At 43.4% G+C, this 17,908-nt stretch overlaps 1 protein-coding gene across 1 annotated transcript in view; it reads left to right on the forward strand.

The window, feature by feature from the left end:
- The window catches only part of si:ch211-225b11.4, a 226,885-nt gene that overhangs the window by 137,746 nt on the left and 71,231 nt on the right, over window positions 1-17,908 (forward strand). The window contains exons 18-20 of the mRNA XM_048611680.1: window positions 3-61; window positions 3,884-4,027; window positions 14,681-14,785. Coding sequence (XP_048467637.1) covers window positions 3-61; window positions 3,884-4,027; window positions 14,681-14,785 — 308 coding nt within the window. The remainder of the gene's footprint in view (window positions 1-2; window positions 62-3,883; window positions 4,028-14,680; window positions 14,786-17,908) is intronic.

Consider the following 17,908-nt stretch of genomic DNA (forward strand, 5'->3'; position numbering starts at 1 on the left):
AGGCAATCATTCCTTTAAGAAGGCTGATTTTCATGATTTAATCCAGGCCTTTCCAAATCAAGTAAGATTAAAATTTTGCACGTGCTGGAAATGTGAAAGACAGAAAGTCCATGTGAAGCTCAGCAGGTCTGGCAGTATCTATGGTTAATGTTTCAAAGCTGGTATGAATTTATGGTTCTGAAGAAAGGCCATACTGTAACGTAGAACAGTACATCACAGGAACAAGCCTCATAATACCATTTTAGACTAATCCGATCTGCCTGCTCATGGTGTGTATCCCTCTATTCCGTGTTTGTTCATGTGTCTATCTAAATACCTCTTAAACCTTGCTGTTGTATCTGCTTCTACCACCTCCCCTGGAAGTGCTTTCCAAGCACCTATCACCCTCAGCATATTAAAAAACTGGCCTTGCACATGTCCTTTAGACATTTGCCCTTCTCACTTTAAACCCTGTGGTATTTGACAGTTTCATCTTGGGAAAGAGACTTTGACTTTCCACCCTATTCATGCCTCTCATAATTTTATATACTTCTATCAGGTTGCCCCCTCAGCTCTGACGCCCTAGCAAAAACAATCAAAGTTTGTCCAACCTCTCCTGTAGCTAATACGCTCCAATCCGGGCAACATCCTTGTAAACCTCTTTTGCATCCTGTCCAAAGCCTCCACATTCTTCCTATAGTATGGCAATCAGAACTGTGCAACAATACTCCAAAAAAGGCCTGACTGAGGTTGTATACAGCTACAATATGACTTGCCAACTTTTATACTCAGTGTCCCAACCGATGAAGGCAAGCATGGTATATGTCTTCTGTACCATGTTATCTATTTGTGTTGCGACTTTCAGAGAGCTGTAGTCTTGGACCTCAAGATCCCTCTGTATATCAATGGAGCTAAGGGTCCTGCCATTTACCATATACTTCCTACTTGTATTTGACCTCCAAAAATGCATCCCTCAAATGTCAGGATTAAACTCCATCTGCTATTTTTCTGCCCAACTTTCCAACTGATCTATATCATGCTGTATCTTTTGATAATCTTCCTCGCTATCCACAACTCCACCAATTTTCACGTTGTCTGCAATCTCACTAATCAGACCACATATATTTTCATCCAAAGTATTTATACATACTACTAGGCACGGTGGCTCAGTGGTTAGCACTGCTGTCTCACAGCGCCAGGGACCCGGGTTCGATTTCACCCTCGGGCAACTGTCTCTGTGGAGTTTGCACATTCTCCCGTGTTTGCGTGCGTTTTCTCTGGGTCTCTAGTTTCCTCCCACAGTCCAAAGCTGTGCAGGCCATGTGGATTGGCCATGGAAAATTGCCCCTGTGTTGAGGAATGTGTAGATTAGATGGGTTATCGGGGGCTGTGTCTGGGTTGGATGCTCTGAGGGTCGGTGTGGACTTGTTGGGCGGAAGAGCCTGTTTCCACACTGTAGGGATTGTATGCTTCTATGCACAGTCATCTCTTGCACTATAAATTGTCTACTTCTTTGTTCACATTTTTCTTTCCCTGCTCCTGCCTCAAAGCAACTTGGGACTTTATCTACCCGAGTGGAGAATCCACATCCTGTGCCATCTCTGACTTTAGAGCACTTCTGGGGGCGGCACGGTGGCTCAGTGGTTAGCACTGCTGCCTCACAGTGCCAGGGACCCGGGTTCGATTTCACCCTCGGGCGACTGTCTGTGTGGAGTTTGCACGTTCTCCCGTGTCTGCGTGGGTTTTCTCCAGGTCCTCCAGTTTCCTCCCACAGTCCAAAGATGTGCAGGCTACGTGGATTGGCCATGGTAAATTGCCTGTAGTGTTCAGGGACGTGTAGATTAGGTGGGTTTATAGGGGGTGGGTCTGGGTGGGATGGTCTGAGGTTCATGTGGACTTGTTGGGGCAAAAGGCCTGTTTCCACGCTGTAGGGATTCTATGATTCTATGAAAAACAAAAAAAAATCCCACCTACTCCTTGCAGAACACCACAGGCCACAAACCTCCAGTCAGAAAAACACCTTTCCACAACTACCTGTTCTCTTCTATGACCAAGCCAATTTTGTATCTAACTTAACTCACCGTGGATACCATGTGACTTAGTCTTGTGTACCAGTCTACCGTGAGGGATCTTGGCAAATGTTTTAGTAAAGCCCACGTAGACAACATTCATTGCCCTATCCTCATCAATCATCCTCATCACTTCCTCAAAAAGTTCAGTGAAATTTGTAAATCAGGAACTCCCCTGCACAAAACTACGCTGACTATTCCTAATAAGCCCATTCTTTTCCAAATGTGAGCAATCTTGTTCCTAAGAATCATCTCTGATAACTTCCCTGCCACTGATTTAAGGCTCAGCAGCCTATAATTTCCTGGATTGCATTTCTTAAACAAAGGGATAACATTGGCTATCCTCCAGTCTTCTGGCACTTCACCAGTAGCTACCGAGAATACAACAATCTCCTTCCTCACCTTTTTCGGTATCATGGGATAGGTCCCATCCGGTGCTGGGGACTTATCTATTTAACGTTTTCCAAGACACCGAACACTACCATTTTCTTCAATATCAACATGCCCTAGAATATCAACATACCCCTCCTGAATCTAACCAATGTCCTTCTAGGTGAATACCGATGCAAATTACTGATTAAGAACCTCACCCACCTCCTCTGGCTGCATGCATAAATTCCCTCTTCTGCTCACAAGTGGACCTACCCTTTCCCTAGCTACTATCTTGCTCCTAATATAAAATGCATTGGGATTCACCTTAATCCTACTCGCAAAGAACATTTTTTTGGCCCTTTTTGCCTTTATAATTCCTTTTTTAAGTTCTTTCCTATTTCCTTTATAATTTCTAAATGACTTTGTCTGATTTCAGTTTCCTAAACCTTACGTATGCATCCTTTTTTCTGTTTGACTACTGTTCAATAGCTCTTGTTTCTGAATCTTGCCATCCTTATTTTTCATCCTCACAGGAATATGCTGGTCCTGAAGTCTTATCAACTGGCCTTTAAAAGACTGCCACGTGTCAGATGTGGATTTACCCCAATCAGCTGCCCCCCAACCTAATTTCTCCAGTTCGTACCTAATACTATTGTAATTAATCTTACCTCAATTTAGCACATTGACCCAAGGACCACTGTTATCTTTACCCATAACTATCTTAAAACTGACAGAATTATGATCACTATTCCTAAAATGCTTCCCCACTAAAACTTCGATCACCTGGCCATTCCCCAGTGCAAGGTCTAATACTGTCCCTTCCCTAGTTGAATTATTTACATATTGTTTCAAGAAACCCTCTGGTTGCATTTGGACTCAACATTAAATTTGCTATTCTCTCCAGATGCTGTCAGACCTGCTGAGTTATTCCAGCCCTTTCTCTTTCCAAATTAAAGTTCATTTTATTCTTGATAATAGTTTAAATCACTTTCTTCTAACCTTGTTAGTTGATTTCCCTGTAGTTTTCCTGGTTTGTGTCCCTTCCTTATCTTGAATGGTGATATAATATTAGCCACCTCCAGTCTGATGGCTTTACTCCTATTTCGAATGAGGACTGAAAGGTCCCCCACCCCCACCACTCACCAGTGTCTGTTACCTTTACATATAGCAGAAACTCTTGTGAACAAGTTCCAGTCAGCTGTGATGCTTGAACAGTTGAATAACTTAGATATAGAGTTCTTTTCCCTTTGGATTATACCCAGTGCCGATGTTTAGCAGTTGGAAACTCTGGTTCCATTCTCTTAATTCACGTTTGTTAAGATGGAATGTGGCCATCATTCATAATAATATTTTGTGGTGTGCGTGCATTTGATGAGGCTCTGGAAAGTGGCCAGCACTCTTGGACTCTCATCAAAGCAGAAGTTGGGGGAAGGTGTGATGACTTTTTTTTTGCTTGTTGACAGGAGCTAGGGCTGCTGCTGGGATACCTGGTAGAGTTTGGACTTCATCCACATACCTCTGCAAGTTCGGCTCACTTGCTGTCCATGGCACAGATACAAAACACTGCAGGAATTTTCCTGGACATGCTTCTGAAATGTCGGCACTGGGTAAGTGTTAATGATTCAAGGAGACTGAGGCGACTGGAGAAAGATAATACTACATTGGTGACACAGTAACAAAGCAGGGGATATCACAGTATTACTGAGCAACTATTTTGACAACAATATTCAGAGTGGACAGGAAGGGACAAAATGTATAAGCACAGAAAAACAGCAGTAAAAAAGCTCAAAGGAAGAAAATGGTAAAAAGACAAAATTAATGTCTCTTTACTTGCATATGTATAGTATTCAGAACAAAGTAAATAAATTAAGTATACAAATGCCAATTAATGATCTGTCATCATTGCAAAGACATGATTACAAGGAGACCAAAGTTGGGAACTGAATATTCAGGGGAATGTGACTATTTGAAAGGACAGGCAGAAAGGAAAGAGTGGTTGGATAGCATTGTTGGTAGAGGATGGAATAAGTACAAAAGTAAGAAATGGCCTTGAATCGGAAGATGTAGAATCCACATAGGTGGAGATAAGAAATAAAAAGGTGAAGTGGAAATAGTCTATAGCACCCTCCAACAGTAGATATACAGTGGGGCAGAGAATAAATCAGAAGATAATGAAACCATACAAAAAGCAGCGCATTAATCATGGGTGACTCCAATCTTCACATAGGTTGGCATAGTCCGATTGGTAGAGATAGCCATGAGGAAGAATTCATAAAGTGTATTCAGAATAGTTTCCTAGGGCAATATGCTGGTGATGCCTAATGAGGCAAGTTTACTAAGTAATGCCAGAGTGAAAGATCCCCTCAGAAACAGTGACCATAACATGATAGAATTTAGCATTCAGTTTGAGAGTGAGAAACACCAGCCAGAAACAACTGTGTTATGCTTAAATAAGGATAATTGCAAAAGAATGAGGGCAGGGTCTGGACTGCGAAAGGAGTTTAGCAGCAAAGATCAGTTGAAGAACAATGACTGATGTTTAAGAAAATAGTTCATGGCTCACTGCAAAGATATATCCCAGTGAGATAGAATGATTAGGAAGGGATAAACCAACCATGGTTAACCAAGAAAGTTATGGATAAGGTCAAATTGAAAGAAAATGAATCACAATGTGAAAAAGATTCGTGTTAAACCAGAGGATTGGGAAAGATGTAAAAATGAGCAAAAGATGACCAAATGAAAAGACAGAGAAGATAAATTTTGAGGGTAAACTTGCAAGTAATATCAGGATAGACAGCTCGAGCTTTTTTAAATATATGAAAAGGAAGAGAGAGGCTGAAATGAACCTAAACCCCTGAGAGAATAAGGATGAGATAATATTGGGCAACAGGAGGAGAGGAAATAAATACAATAATTATCACTCAAGAAAAGATACTCAGGTAACTTATGGGGCTAAAGACCCATAGGTTCCCTGAACGTGGTGGGATGGATTCTAGGATATCAAAATAAGTAGCAATAAAGATAGTGACTGCACTGTTAGCAATCTTCTAAGAGTCCTTAGATTCTGGAAGAAACCCAGAGGAAAAAAAAACTGTCAATGTATAACCTTTATTTAAAAAGAGAAGGAGGCAAAAAAACAGGTAAGGATGGAGGATTAGCTAACTAATCAAAGACTAGAGAGTTGGGATAAATGGGGCATTTTCAGGATGGCACCTATAACTAGTCAAATGCCACAGAGATCAGCGCTGTGGCTGCATTTTTTACAATACGTGTTAATGATTTGGATGGGAAATGTCAATGTGCTGTTGCCACATTTGCAGATGACACAAAAATAGGTGGAAAGGCAAGTGATGAGGGTGACAAAGTGTCTGCAGAGGGATATGGATGGATTAAGAAAGTGGATAAAAAACCAGGCAAATGGAATATAATGTGGGGTTATGCATTTTGACAGGAAGAATAAAATAGTGATGAAAGTATTCAAATGGAGAAAAACAGCAGAAAGCTACAGACGGATTCGTGAGTCCTTGTGTATAAATCACAAAATGCTAGCATCCAATTTAACTGTTAATAGGGAAAGCGAATGCAAGTTGGCCTTCATTTCAACGGAAATAGAGTATATGAGGAGGCAAGTTTTGCTAAAACTATATGAGATATTAGTCAGACCAAGCTGGAATACTGTGAACAGTCTAGGGACTCTTATCTAGGGAAATGAATCTAAGGACACTAGCTTTGGAGGCAATCCAGAGAAGGTTCACAAGGCTGATACCACGTATGGAAGAACTGTTTTATGAGGAGAGGTTGAATTGGTTGTTACCTGTACTCATTTAGAAGAACTTAAAAGAACGAGAGGTGACCTTATTGAAACACACAAGATTCTTAAGGGATTTGTTAGGGTAGATATGGAAAGGTTGTTTCCCCTGTGGACAAGGACATAAGTTCAGAATAACAGATTTCATATTAAAGAAGAATTTCTTCTCTCAGAGGATTGCGGATCTGTGGAATACTTTACCGCAAAGAGCTGTAAAGGGTGGATTATTCTGCATATTTAAAGCTGGGATAGATCAATTTTTAAGGAAAGGCTGAGGAAAACTAAAGGCATACTGGCCTTAATAGCAAGAGGATTTGAGTATCGGAGTAAGGATGTCTTGCTGGAATTATACAGGGCCTTAGTGAGGCCACACCTTGGGTGTTGTGTGCAGTTTTGGTCTCCTAGTCTGAGGAAGGGCATTCTTGTTATAAGGGAGTCAAGTGAAGGTTCACCAGACAGATTCCTGGGATGGTAGGACTGACATAGGAGGAAAGACTAGATTGACTGTATGACTAGCTTGTACTCACTGCAATTTAGAAGAATGAGGGGATATCTCATAGAAACATATAAAATCCTGAATGGACTGGACAGGCTAGATGCAGGAAGAAGGTTCCCGATGTTGGGGAAGTCCAGAATCAGGGTCACAGTCTAAGAATAAGGGGTAAGCCATTCAGGAATGAGATGAGGAAGAATTTCTTCACTCAGCATTGTGAACCTGTGGAATTGTCTCCCAAAGAAAGCTGTTGGGGCCAGTTTACATTAGATATATTCATGAGGGAGCTGGACGTGGCCCTTGTGGCTAAAGGGATCAAGGGGTCTGGGGAGCAGGCAGGAATGGGATACTGAAATTGCCTGAACAGCCATGATCATATTGGACGGTGGTGCAGGCTCGAAGGGCCGAATGGCCTACTCCTGCACCTGTTTTCTATGTTTCTATGTTAACGGTCAGGGAATCAAGAGTTATGAAGCTAAGGCAGGAAACTGTAGTTGAGAATTATCATGTCAGGCAAGATCTCATTGAATGGCAGATGAGGCTTGATGGACTGAATGGCTTACTTCTGCTCCTAAGCCTTATGGTTTAGTAACACTCCAAGACTTCAAGCACAGTGTTGGCTCATCATTCCACACCTGCCTAGAAGAGCCATTCAGCCTGGTTCAACTTTCTAGCTTTTATTCTGTAGTTTTATAGATTATGGCAATATTGTGGAAATACTTTTTAAGGGTTACTGGACCCAAAACATTGACTCTGATTTCTCTCCACAAATGCTGCCAGACCTCCTGAGTTTTTCCAGCAATTTCTGTTTTTGTTTCTGATTTTCAGCATCCGCAGTTATTTCGGTTTTTTTAAATACTGTGGATGCTGGAAATCGGAAATAAAAATAAAAAGTGCTGGAAATGTTCTGCCCATGGAGTCTTTACAGTCCCATCAAGTCCATTTCTCTGTGGAGCAATCCTGATGTTCTCATTTCTCCATTGTATCCCCGAAAGTTCCCTTAAGTGCCCATCCAATTTCCTTTAGAAATTATTCTTTGCCCACTTCTGTCACCCACCCAGGCAATGAGCATTGCCACTTGCTGTATGAATTCATTCCTCCTTACACCCCCACAGTCTTGGATGAGGAGGAATTTTGACAGGTAACAGCGCTGGGGGCTTGGGTGAGAGAGATGGACCCTTTTACAGCCATTTAAAACTGCAACAAGCATGGTTATGGGGCTGCAATCTGTAAGAGTTATCTCTGTCCTATGATTCTAATATTTCACAAACTTCCATACTCCCTGATGGCAATATGTGTAGCGTCCCTCTCTTTCGTGAAAACAGATGCAAAATATTAATTGAGCTCCATTCCAATGTCCTCCACCACACATTGGTTACTTTCATTGTTCCCAAGAGGAACCTTCAGTTATCCCTTCACACTTCATGTAACTATTAAAAATCTTTGGGTCTTTCTTGATTTTTATTTGCCCACTTTTATCATACCTTGTTTGCTTTCTAAACTTCATTTTTAATTTCAGCTTTAAAATTTTATACTCCTCTAGGTTTTCTGCAGTGTTCAACACCCTATATTTCATGAGCTTCTCTTTTTATTTCTTTGTCCTCTCCTTTAAGTCCCTTGACATCCAGAAGCCTCGGGAATTATTCATCCTGCTCTTTATTAAGGGAACATATTTCCTCAGAACCCTCACTATCTGTTCCTTGAATGTCTCCCACTCATCTAGCGCTGATTTACTTTCAAATAGCTTTTTGTAGCTCTCTTCAGTAAAATCACAAATCGAGTTTGAAAAATGAGCTTTACCCCAACTGAAAACTTCTATTCCTTGTCTGTCTTTATGTTCTTTTCTGTAACCACCGTGAATTTAAGTGAATGATGATCTCATTCATCAACCTGCTCCCCAACTGATGTCCTTTCTACTTGCCTGGCTTCATTGCATAAAGCATAGTCTAGAAACACCCCTTCTCTTGGTGGCCATGCTCCATATTGGATAAAGACATTCTCCTGAATGCACTCAAAGAATATTCCACTAATTCAATCCCAGATCATGTTTGAGTACATGCAGATGGGACTAGATTTATTTAGTATATCTGGTTAGCATGGACAAGTTGGACCAAAGGGTCTGTTTCTATGCTGTACATCTCTATGACTCTACAAGTGACTGAGATCCACCAAGACAATTGCTCTCGAGATAGTAGGAACTGCAGATGCTGGAGAAACTGAGATAACAAGATGTATAGCTGGATGAACACAGCAGGCCAAGCAGCATCAGAGGAGCAGGAAAGCTGACGTTTCGGGCCTAGACCCTTCTTCAGAAAATGCTAAGACAATTGCTGTATTGGTTTTGCTTTTCTCAGAGATTTGCTGACATATTTGCTCTTCCACACTCCTGATTGTTTGAGGGTCTAGAAATGGGAAAAGTGCACCAATGATCATGTCCACACACCAGCACAAAATGTCTAAACATATAAAATCTTAGTGAAACCACCAAAATAAACAGTGTGGCTGACTGACTGCTACTCAAGACACAAGCTATTCACACCAGGATTTGTCAGTAACAGTATAATAATTCAATTTATTATAACATTTTAACAAAACACAGAGGAAAACGAAAGGATTTCTAATCTATTAACTTAAACTATACCCCATCAATGTCCCCAATTTACACATACTTAAGACACATTGTTTAACACATACATTGTGGATTGAAAAATAATATAGATAGAATAAACAAAATTCTGATGATCAAAAGTCCAGACACAAGATGGAAATTCATTTTCTCACATTCGTTTTGATGTTTGCAATAATGACATGCGATACTCTGTAGGGTTACGGATCAGATCTTTTCTTGATTATTTTTTTCTTTACAAGCTTCTTTCTGTCCTTCTGGGAAAAAAAATCCTTAGGGACTTTTTGGAGCTGTACAAAGTTGTGTTAGGTACATAGGGAGAAACCTTTCACAACTTTGGAGCCATATCCTCTGCTTTCTATTTTCATTACAACTTAACCCTCACTCCATGCCTTGTTTGTACCTTGACAACAAGGTGCAGGGCTGGATGAATACAGCAGGCCAAGCAGCATCATAGGAGCAGAGAGGCTGACGTTTCGGGCCTAGACCCTTCATCAGAAAAGGAGGAGGGGAAGGGGGTTTTGAAATAAATAGGGAGAGAGTGGGAGGCGGATAGATTGGCTGCAGTCAGATCTACTGAGTTTCCACTTCGTTCTCTGCTTTTATTTAATGTCATCGAAGAAATCTGATACCAGTCAGGTGACCAAGTAAGTCTGCCTCATTGGGTACAGGAGATGGAGATGCGGGTATGTAATCGCTTGCCACATGATTCACAAGTACCTATAATACAGCAAAAGAAAGGAACCCTGAAGTGAATCCTGAATCTCACCTTTAAGCTGCAGAGTGTTAGTTACGCAGGAAACGCCTATTGTGGCCTCTGCATTTAGGATTCACTGAACCTGGCAGCAACTGGTCCAAGAAATATTTGTTTCTCATTTCCTGAAGGTGCTGAGGTTTTTCCAATGATATTGGGTAGGTTGCCATCACTCACCCATCAATGGGTGTTCATGATCCTTATGAGGTGGCTGTCCATTCCTCTTGTTTGGGCTCCACTTGTCTATACCAGGTCTCGAGCAGGGCCTCCATCAGCAGTAATGCTGTCTTCTTCCTCTGGTAGCTCAGACTTGGCAGCAGAGAAGAGACACTCAGCTCTAACAGCCAGTGTACAAAACCTGCAACAACCCAAATGACAGGATTAGGACTGGACTGGATGCTGCATTATGGGAGATATGTGAACACACTGGAGAAAATGCAGAAACAATTTACTAGAATGGTTTCGGGTATGAGATCTTTCAGCTATGAGGATAGATTAAAGAAACTGGGACTGTTCTCATTTGAGAGAAGAAGGCTGAGTGGAGATCTGATTGAGATGTTCTAACTCCTTAATGGGCTGGAATCAGTATACAGAATAAGGCTCATAAAAGAGAAAAGAACTAGAAAGCACAGATTTAAAATGATGTATTAATGAAGCAAGGGTGATGTGAGAAAAAAATACTTTTACACAATGAATAGTTAGGGACTGGAATGCATTGCCTGGAAATAAATGTAGAAACTTAAAAACATAGAGGATAGGAGGCCATTCAGCCCTTCGAGTCTGCTCTGCCATTCATCATGATCGTGGCTGGTCATCCAACTCAATAGCCAGTTCGGGATACTGAGCCCATTTGCTCCAGGCTGGCCACATCCTTTTCCAACTCTTCTTTTCTTCTTTTTTTCTCTCTTCAACTTGCTGATGTCACAGGGAGGTTGTAGAGGTGGCAGTGCCTGGAGCGGGGACTCCTGGCTGCTGTAGGCCCAGAGGCTGAACTCTTGCTGACAGGGTGTTGGCTGTGGCAGTGGTGCCGGAACTGGAATTCCTGGCTTCATTGCCGATGTCGTTGCTGTATTCGGTCTATGAAGATGAACTCTATTTAAGTACTTTCTTTTTATTCTTTTTGTAACTTAGAATGGTGCCGGATTGTTGCAACAAAACACGTTTCACTGTATCTCCCTAGATATATGTGACAATAAATCATTCTTTCAGTCACTTTGTTTACAGCCAGTGATGGAGTATGGGGTGGAAGGGGATGGATAAATGTGTAATTATAATATTACATATTTCATAACAAAGTCTAATCTCTTCAAAATGAGCACAGAATCCTACAGACTATCCCCCAGAAGCCATATCTCTTGTGGATTGAACTGTCTGATGAAGGGTGTATTACATATTAATATTTTTGGATTTGGGTTCAAAATAGAGGCCGGTGGGGGTGAGTTAGTTATGAGAGTTTTAAGTGCAAAAAGTCAATACAATGAACCAAATACATCAGTACCAAGAAATCATGTGATTGCAGTCACCTGCCTAAGAGAACCGCTGTAGTGTTAATGAATAAAATGTGACACTGTTGGGTTTTTTATTATTCGTTAACTGGATGAGGGCATCACTGGCCAGGCAGCATTTATTGCCCATCTTTAATTGCCCAGAGGGCAGTTCAGAGTCAACCACATTGCTGTGGGTCTGGAGTCACATGTAGGCCAGACCAGGTAAGGATGGTAGTTTCCTTGCCTAAAGGACGTTAGTGAACTAGATGGGTTTTTCTGACAATCGACAATGGATTCATTGTCATCATTAGATTCTTAATTCCAGGTTTTTTTTATTGAATTCAAATTCCACCATCTGCCGTGGCTGGATTCGAATCTGGGTTCCCAGAACGTTATCTGGGTCTCTGGAATAACTGTCCAGCAATAATACCACTAAGGCCATCGCCTCCCCAATGTTAATGACAGGCAGAGTAAACACATTAAGGCAATTAGCTTAGTTTAACTTTAGAACAGAAAGTTCAACAGTTTAGTTCGGGAAAACACTAAATCAAATACAGTCGCACGTCACACACCTGCACAGTGAAACACAATCACACAGTGCACACCCAGACACTGAAACACCATCACACTACACCCACCCAGATCCTAAACACAGTCACACAGAGCGCACTGTGATACTGAAACACAGTCACACAGAGCATACTCAGACTCTGAAACACAGTCACACGGCACACACCCAGATCCTGAAACACAGTCACACTGAGCACACCAAGACACTGCAACACAGTCACATGGAGCACACCCAGACACTAAAACACAGTCTTGGAGTTATACAGCGCAGAAACAGTCCCTTTGGTCCAACTCATCCATGCTGACACAGTCTCACTTGCCTGAGTTCAGCCCATGCCCTCTAAGCCTTTCTTGTTCATGTACTTGTCCAAGTGTCTTTTAAATGTTGTAGCTGTACCTGCATCTACCACTTCCTATGGCAGTTCATTGCACATACATGTTAAAAACTAGCCCCTCAGGTCCTTTTTAAATCTTTCTATCCTGAACTTAACAATATGCTCCCTAGTTTTGAACTCCCCCACCCTAGGGAATAGACCTTTGTTATTCACCTTATCTATGCCCCTCATGATTTTATAAACCTCTGTAAGGTCACCCCACAACGTCCTATGCTCCAGCCCCTCTCCGTAACTCAAACGCTCCAGTGCTGGAAACATCCTGGTGAATCTTTTCTCAAGTGTCTCCAAATGTAATAATATCCTTCCTACAGCATGGTCTCCAAAAGCTGCCTCACCACTCTCCTGTACACAACCACAACGTAACGTCCCAACTCCTATATGCACTGGTTGACCAATGAAGGCAAGTATGTCAAATGCCTTCTTATCCATCCTGTCTGCCTGTGAGGCGACTTTCAATGAACAATGTACCTGAACCTGGAGGTATCACTCTTTGACAACACTGCCCAGGGCCCTACCATTAACTGTACAAGTCCTGCCCTTGTTCGCTTTACCAAAATGCCAGACTTTGCATTTATTCAAACTAAACTCTATCTGCCACTCCTCGGTCCATTAGCCCAATGGATCAAGATCCCCCTTTGCAATCTTAAATAACCTTCTTCACTGTCAACAATTTTGGTGTCATCCACATAGACAGTAAAGAAGATTTTCTAAGATTACGGAGGGATCTTGAAGAAATGGCTCAATGGGTTGAAAAATGACAAATGGAGTTCAATCTGGATAAATGCGAGGTATTGCATTTTGGTACAACAAACAAGGCTTATACAGTTACTGATAGGGCCTTGAGTAGTGTTGTAGAACAGAGGGACCTAGGAGTGCAGGTACATATTTCTTTGAAGTTTGCATCACATTTCGACAGCGTGGTTAAAAAGGTGTTTGGCATGCTTGCCTTCGTTGCTCTGTCTTTTGAGTATAGGGGTTGGGAAGTCATGTTAAAGTTGTACAGGACATTAGTGAGGCCTCTTCTAGAATATTGTGCCCAGTTTTGGTTACCCAGTTATAGGAAGGATATTATTAAGCTGGAAAGAATGGAAGGTTTGAGTAATGAAGAAAGGCTGAATAGGCTGGGACGTTTTTCACTGGAACATAGGAGATTGAGAGGCAACCTTATAGAAGTTTATAAAATAATGAGGGGTATAGATAGAGTTAATGGTACTTGCCCTTTCCCTGGAATAGGGGATTTCAAGACTAGGGATCATATTTTTTAAGGTGAGGGAAGAGACATTTAAAAAAGACATGAAGGGCACATTTTTTACACAGAGGGTGGTTCAGGTGTGGAATGAACTTCCTGAGGAAGTGGTGGATATGGGTACAATTACAACATTTAAAAGACATTTGGATAGATACATGAATAGGAAAGGTTTGGACGATATGGGTCAGGAGCAGGGAGATGGGATTAGTTTTTTTTGGGATTATGTTCGGCATGGACTGGTTAGACCAAAGGGTCTGTTTCTGTGCTATATGACTCTATGCCTCTTAAATTTTCATCTAAATTGTTTATGTAAATAACAAACAACAGTGAACCCAGCACCAATCCCTGTGGAACACTGCTGGTCACAGGCCTCCAGTTTGAAAAATAACCCTTCAACATCACCCTCTGTCTCCTACTGTCAAGCCAGTTTTGTATCCAATTGACAAGCTCTCCTTGAATCCCACGTGATCTACTTTTACTAATCAGTCTACCATGCGGAGCCTTGTCAATAGCTTTACTAAAGTCCATGTAGAAAACATCTACCACTGTGCCCTCCTCAATCTTTTTGGTCTCAGAAAACTCAATCAAGTTTGTGAGACACACACAAAGCCATGCTGACAATCCCTAATCAGTCCCTGCCTCTCCAAATGCTTGTAAATCTCTCAGAATCTCTTCCAACAACTTACCCACCACTAATGTCAGACTCGCCGGTCAGTGCACACGGAGCACACCCAGACACTGAAACACAGTCACATGGAGTGCACCCAGACACTGAAACATAGTCAAAGAGCACACGTTGACGCATGAAACAGTTAGATGTAGCTGTTACCAACCTGCCTATGAATATTTGAACTAATTAGCTTTACTCTTTCTTTCAGGGAGTAGTGGAAGGCTGCAGTGCTGGATTCACCAAGTTCTGTGCAGCCCTTCTGAAACAACAGTCTCCAGAATTACAGTCTATTCCTCGACAGATCTTGGATCATGTACGTTCGATCAAATGACATTGTGACACAAATGTACACAAGTTCATTGTTCTTGATTTATTGCCCTCTTACAGTTCAGCTTGATGCTACCTTGTGCAGTAGACAGGGCTGGGTGCAGCCTGCCCTAATGGAGTTGCACTTTCACTGATAGCTTAGAGCGGTGATTGAGCACAGGGAGTCTCAGCACCACCTTGGTGCAGTCAAATCATTCCCAATGTGAGCAACTGTCCCTGGGCCCCTAAACAATGGACATTATTTGGACCTCCCTGTCCTGGTGTGCATCCCAGGAATTTACAATAGTCCCACGTTCCAGGAACAAAAACAAAGTTGCTGGAAAAGCTCAGCAGGCCTGGCAGCATCTGTGAAGGAGAAAACAGAGTTAACGTTTCGGGTCTGGTGACCCTTCCTCAGAACTCATGGTCGCTGGGAAAATGTCAGTTTATATGCAGAAAATAGGGAGGTGGGCGGGGTAGGGAGTAAACGATAGGATAGAGCCCAAAGAGAGAGAAAGACAGTTGGACAGACAAAGGAGTTGCTAACAATCACGCTTGGAGGGTGAATAGTTGTTAATGGGGACTTTAGTGACTAACAACAGGGGGTGTATAATGGTAGGCTATGTGGTAACAAGGCCTGGTGTGTGGGGTGGGAGCTGGGACATGGGAGAGTTTAGGGCCTAAAATTATTGAACTTAATATTGAGACGGGAGGGCTGTAGGGTCCCCAAGCGGAAAATGAGGTGTTGTTCCTCCAGCTTGCATTGGGCTTCACTGGAACACTGCAGCAAGCCAGAGACAGAGATGTTGGCCAGAGAGCAGGGTGGTGCGTTAAAGTGGCAGGCAACAGGTAGTTCAGGGTCTTTTTTGCGAGCAGAACGTAGATGTTCTGCGAAGCAGTCGCCAAGTCTACGCTTCGTTTCCCCACCGTAGGGGAGACCACATTGTGAACAGCGAATGCAGAAGATTAGATTCTGGGAAGTGCAGGTGAAGTGTTGCTTCATCTGGAAGGTTTGTTTGGGCCCTTGGATACTGGGGAGGGAGGAGGTAAATGGGCAGGTGTTGCACCTTCGCCGGTTACAGGGGAAGTGTGGACCAGGGTGTCCCGGAGGGAACAGTCCCTGCGGAAGGCAGACAAGGAAGGGGAGGGGAATATGTGTCTGGTGGTGGCATCTTGCTGGAGGTGGCGAAAATGGAGCCGATGATCTTTTGGCTATGGATGCTGGTGGGATGGTAGGTGAGGATAATGGGAACCCTATCGCTGTTGTGGGAGGGAAGAGAAGGGGTGAGGGCGGAAGTGCGGGAGATGGGTCGGACCTAGTTGAGGGCCCTGTCAACAACGGAGCTGGGGACTCCTCGGTTGAGGAAGAAGGTGGACATTTCAGAGGCTCCCTTGTCGAAGTTGGCCTCATCTGAACATATGCAACGGAGACGGAGGAACTGAGAGAGTATGGGATGGAGTCTGTGCAGGAAGTGGGGTGTGAGGATGTATACTCCAGGTAGCTGTGGGAGTCAGTGGGTTTGTAATGGATATTAGTGGCAAGTCTATCCCCAGAAATGGAAACAGAAACGTCGAGAAAGGGAAGGGAGGAGTCAGAGATAGACCAGGTGAAAGTGAGGGCAGGGTGGAAATTGGAGGCGAAATTGATGAAGTTTTCCAACTCCAGACGAGAGAAGGAAGCAGCACTGATGATATCAGCGATGTATCGGAGAAAGAGTTGTGGGTGGGGGCCGGAATAGGACTGGAACAAGGAATGTTCCATGTACCCCACGAAGAGACAGGCATAACTAGGGCCCATGCGAGTGCCTATGGCAACCCCTCTTACCTGAAGAAAATGAGAGGAGTTGAAAGAGAAGTTGTTGAGGGTGAGGATAAGCTCGGCCAAGCGGAGGAGGGTGGTGGTGGGTGGGGATGGTTCAGGTCTTTGCTCCAGGAAGAAGCGGAGAGCCCTAAGACCCTCCTGGTGGGGAATTGACATGTAAAGGGATTGCACGTCCATGGTGAAGAGGAGGTGGCTGGAGCCGCTAAACTGGAAGTTTTGAAACCGGCGTAATGCGTCAGATGAATCATGGATGTATGTGGGTAGGGATTTGACCGGGGGAAGAAGACTGAGTCAAGGTAGGAAGAGATGAGTTCTGTGGGGCACGAGCAGGCTGAAACAATGGGTCTACCTGGACAGTCCTGTTTGTGGATTTTTGGCAGGATGTAGAAACGAGCTGTGCGGGGTTGGGGGACTATTAGCTTGGAAATGGAGGTGGGGAGATCACCAGATGAAATGAGATCAGTAACCGTAGTGGATACAGTGGCCTGATGTGCCATGGTGGGGTCATGGTCCAAGGGAAGGTAGGAAGAGGTATCTGAGAATTAACACTCAGTCTCTGCAAGGTAGAGGTCAGTATGCCAGACTACAACAGCACCACCTTTATTGACAGGCTTAATGACAAAGTCAGGGTTAGATCTGAGTGCACGGAGTGCAGTCAGTTCGGAGGGAGATGGGTTGAATTTGGTGAGAGGGGCAGAGAAATTGAGGCGACTAATGTCACGTCGACAGTTCTCAATGAAAAGATCGAGTGCAGGTAAAAGGCCGGAGGGAGGGGTCCAGGTGGAGGGAGAGTGTTGGAGTTGGGCAAAGGGGTCTGTGGGAAGGGGAGAGGACTCTTTCCCAAAGAAATGGGCCCGGAGGTGAAGACGGCGGAAGAAGAGTTTGGCGTCATGTCGTGCCCGAAATTCGTTAAGGTGGGGACGCAGAGGGACAAAGCTGGGGCCTTTGCTGAGTATGGAGTGTTCAGCATCAGAGATCGGAAGGTTAGGGGGGATGGCGAATACCCAACAGGAGGTGGGGGGGTTTAGGGGAGGGGATAGAGTCAGAGGGAAGGTGAGGAGAGGAAGGTTCCAGAGGTTTGTGGGTATTTTTGAGTTGTTGCATCTTGTGGGCCTTGATGCCTAAAAGGAAAAGATAAAGTTTCTTGTTAGCACGACGAATGAGCTGGAGGATGAAGTGGAACTGCGGACTGGTGCAACCCTGAGCCAGCGCGTTGTGATGCCGTTGGAGAGAAATGTTGAGAGTATGCATGTGGTGCCGCATGACACTGAGTGTGGATCTCAGGATGCGGTGAGAGCAGCTGTCTGT

The sequence above is a fragment of the Rhincodon typus genome, chromosome 24 (genome assembly GCF_021869965.1).
Source record: "Rhincodon typus isolate 14 chromosome 24, sRhiTyp1.1, whole genome shotgun sequence".
In the NCBI taxonomy this organism is placed as follows: domain Eukaryota; kingdom Metazoa; phylum Chordata; class Chondrichthyes; order Orectolobiformes; family Rhincodontidae; genus Rhincodon; species Rhincodon typus.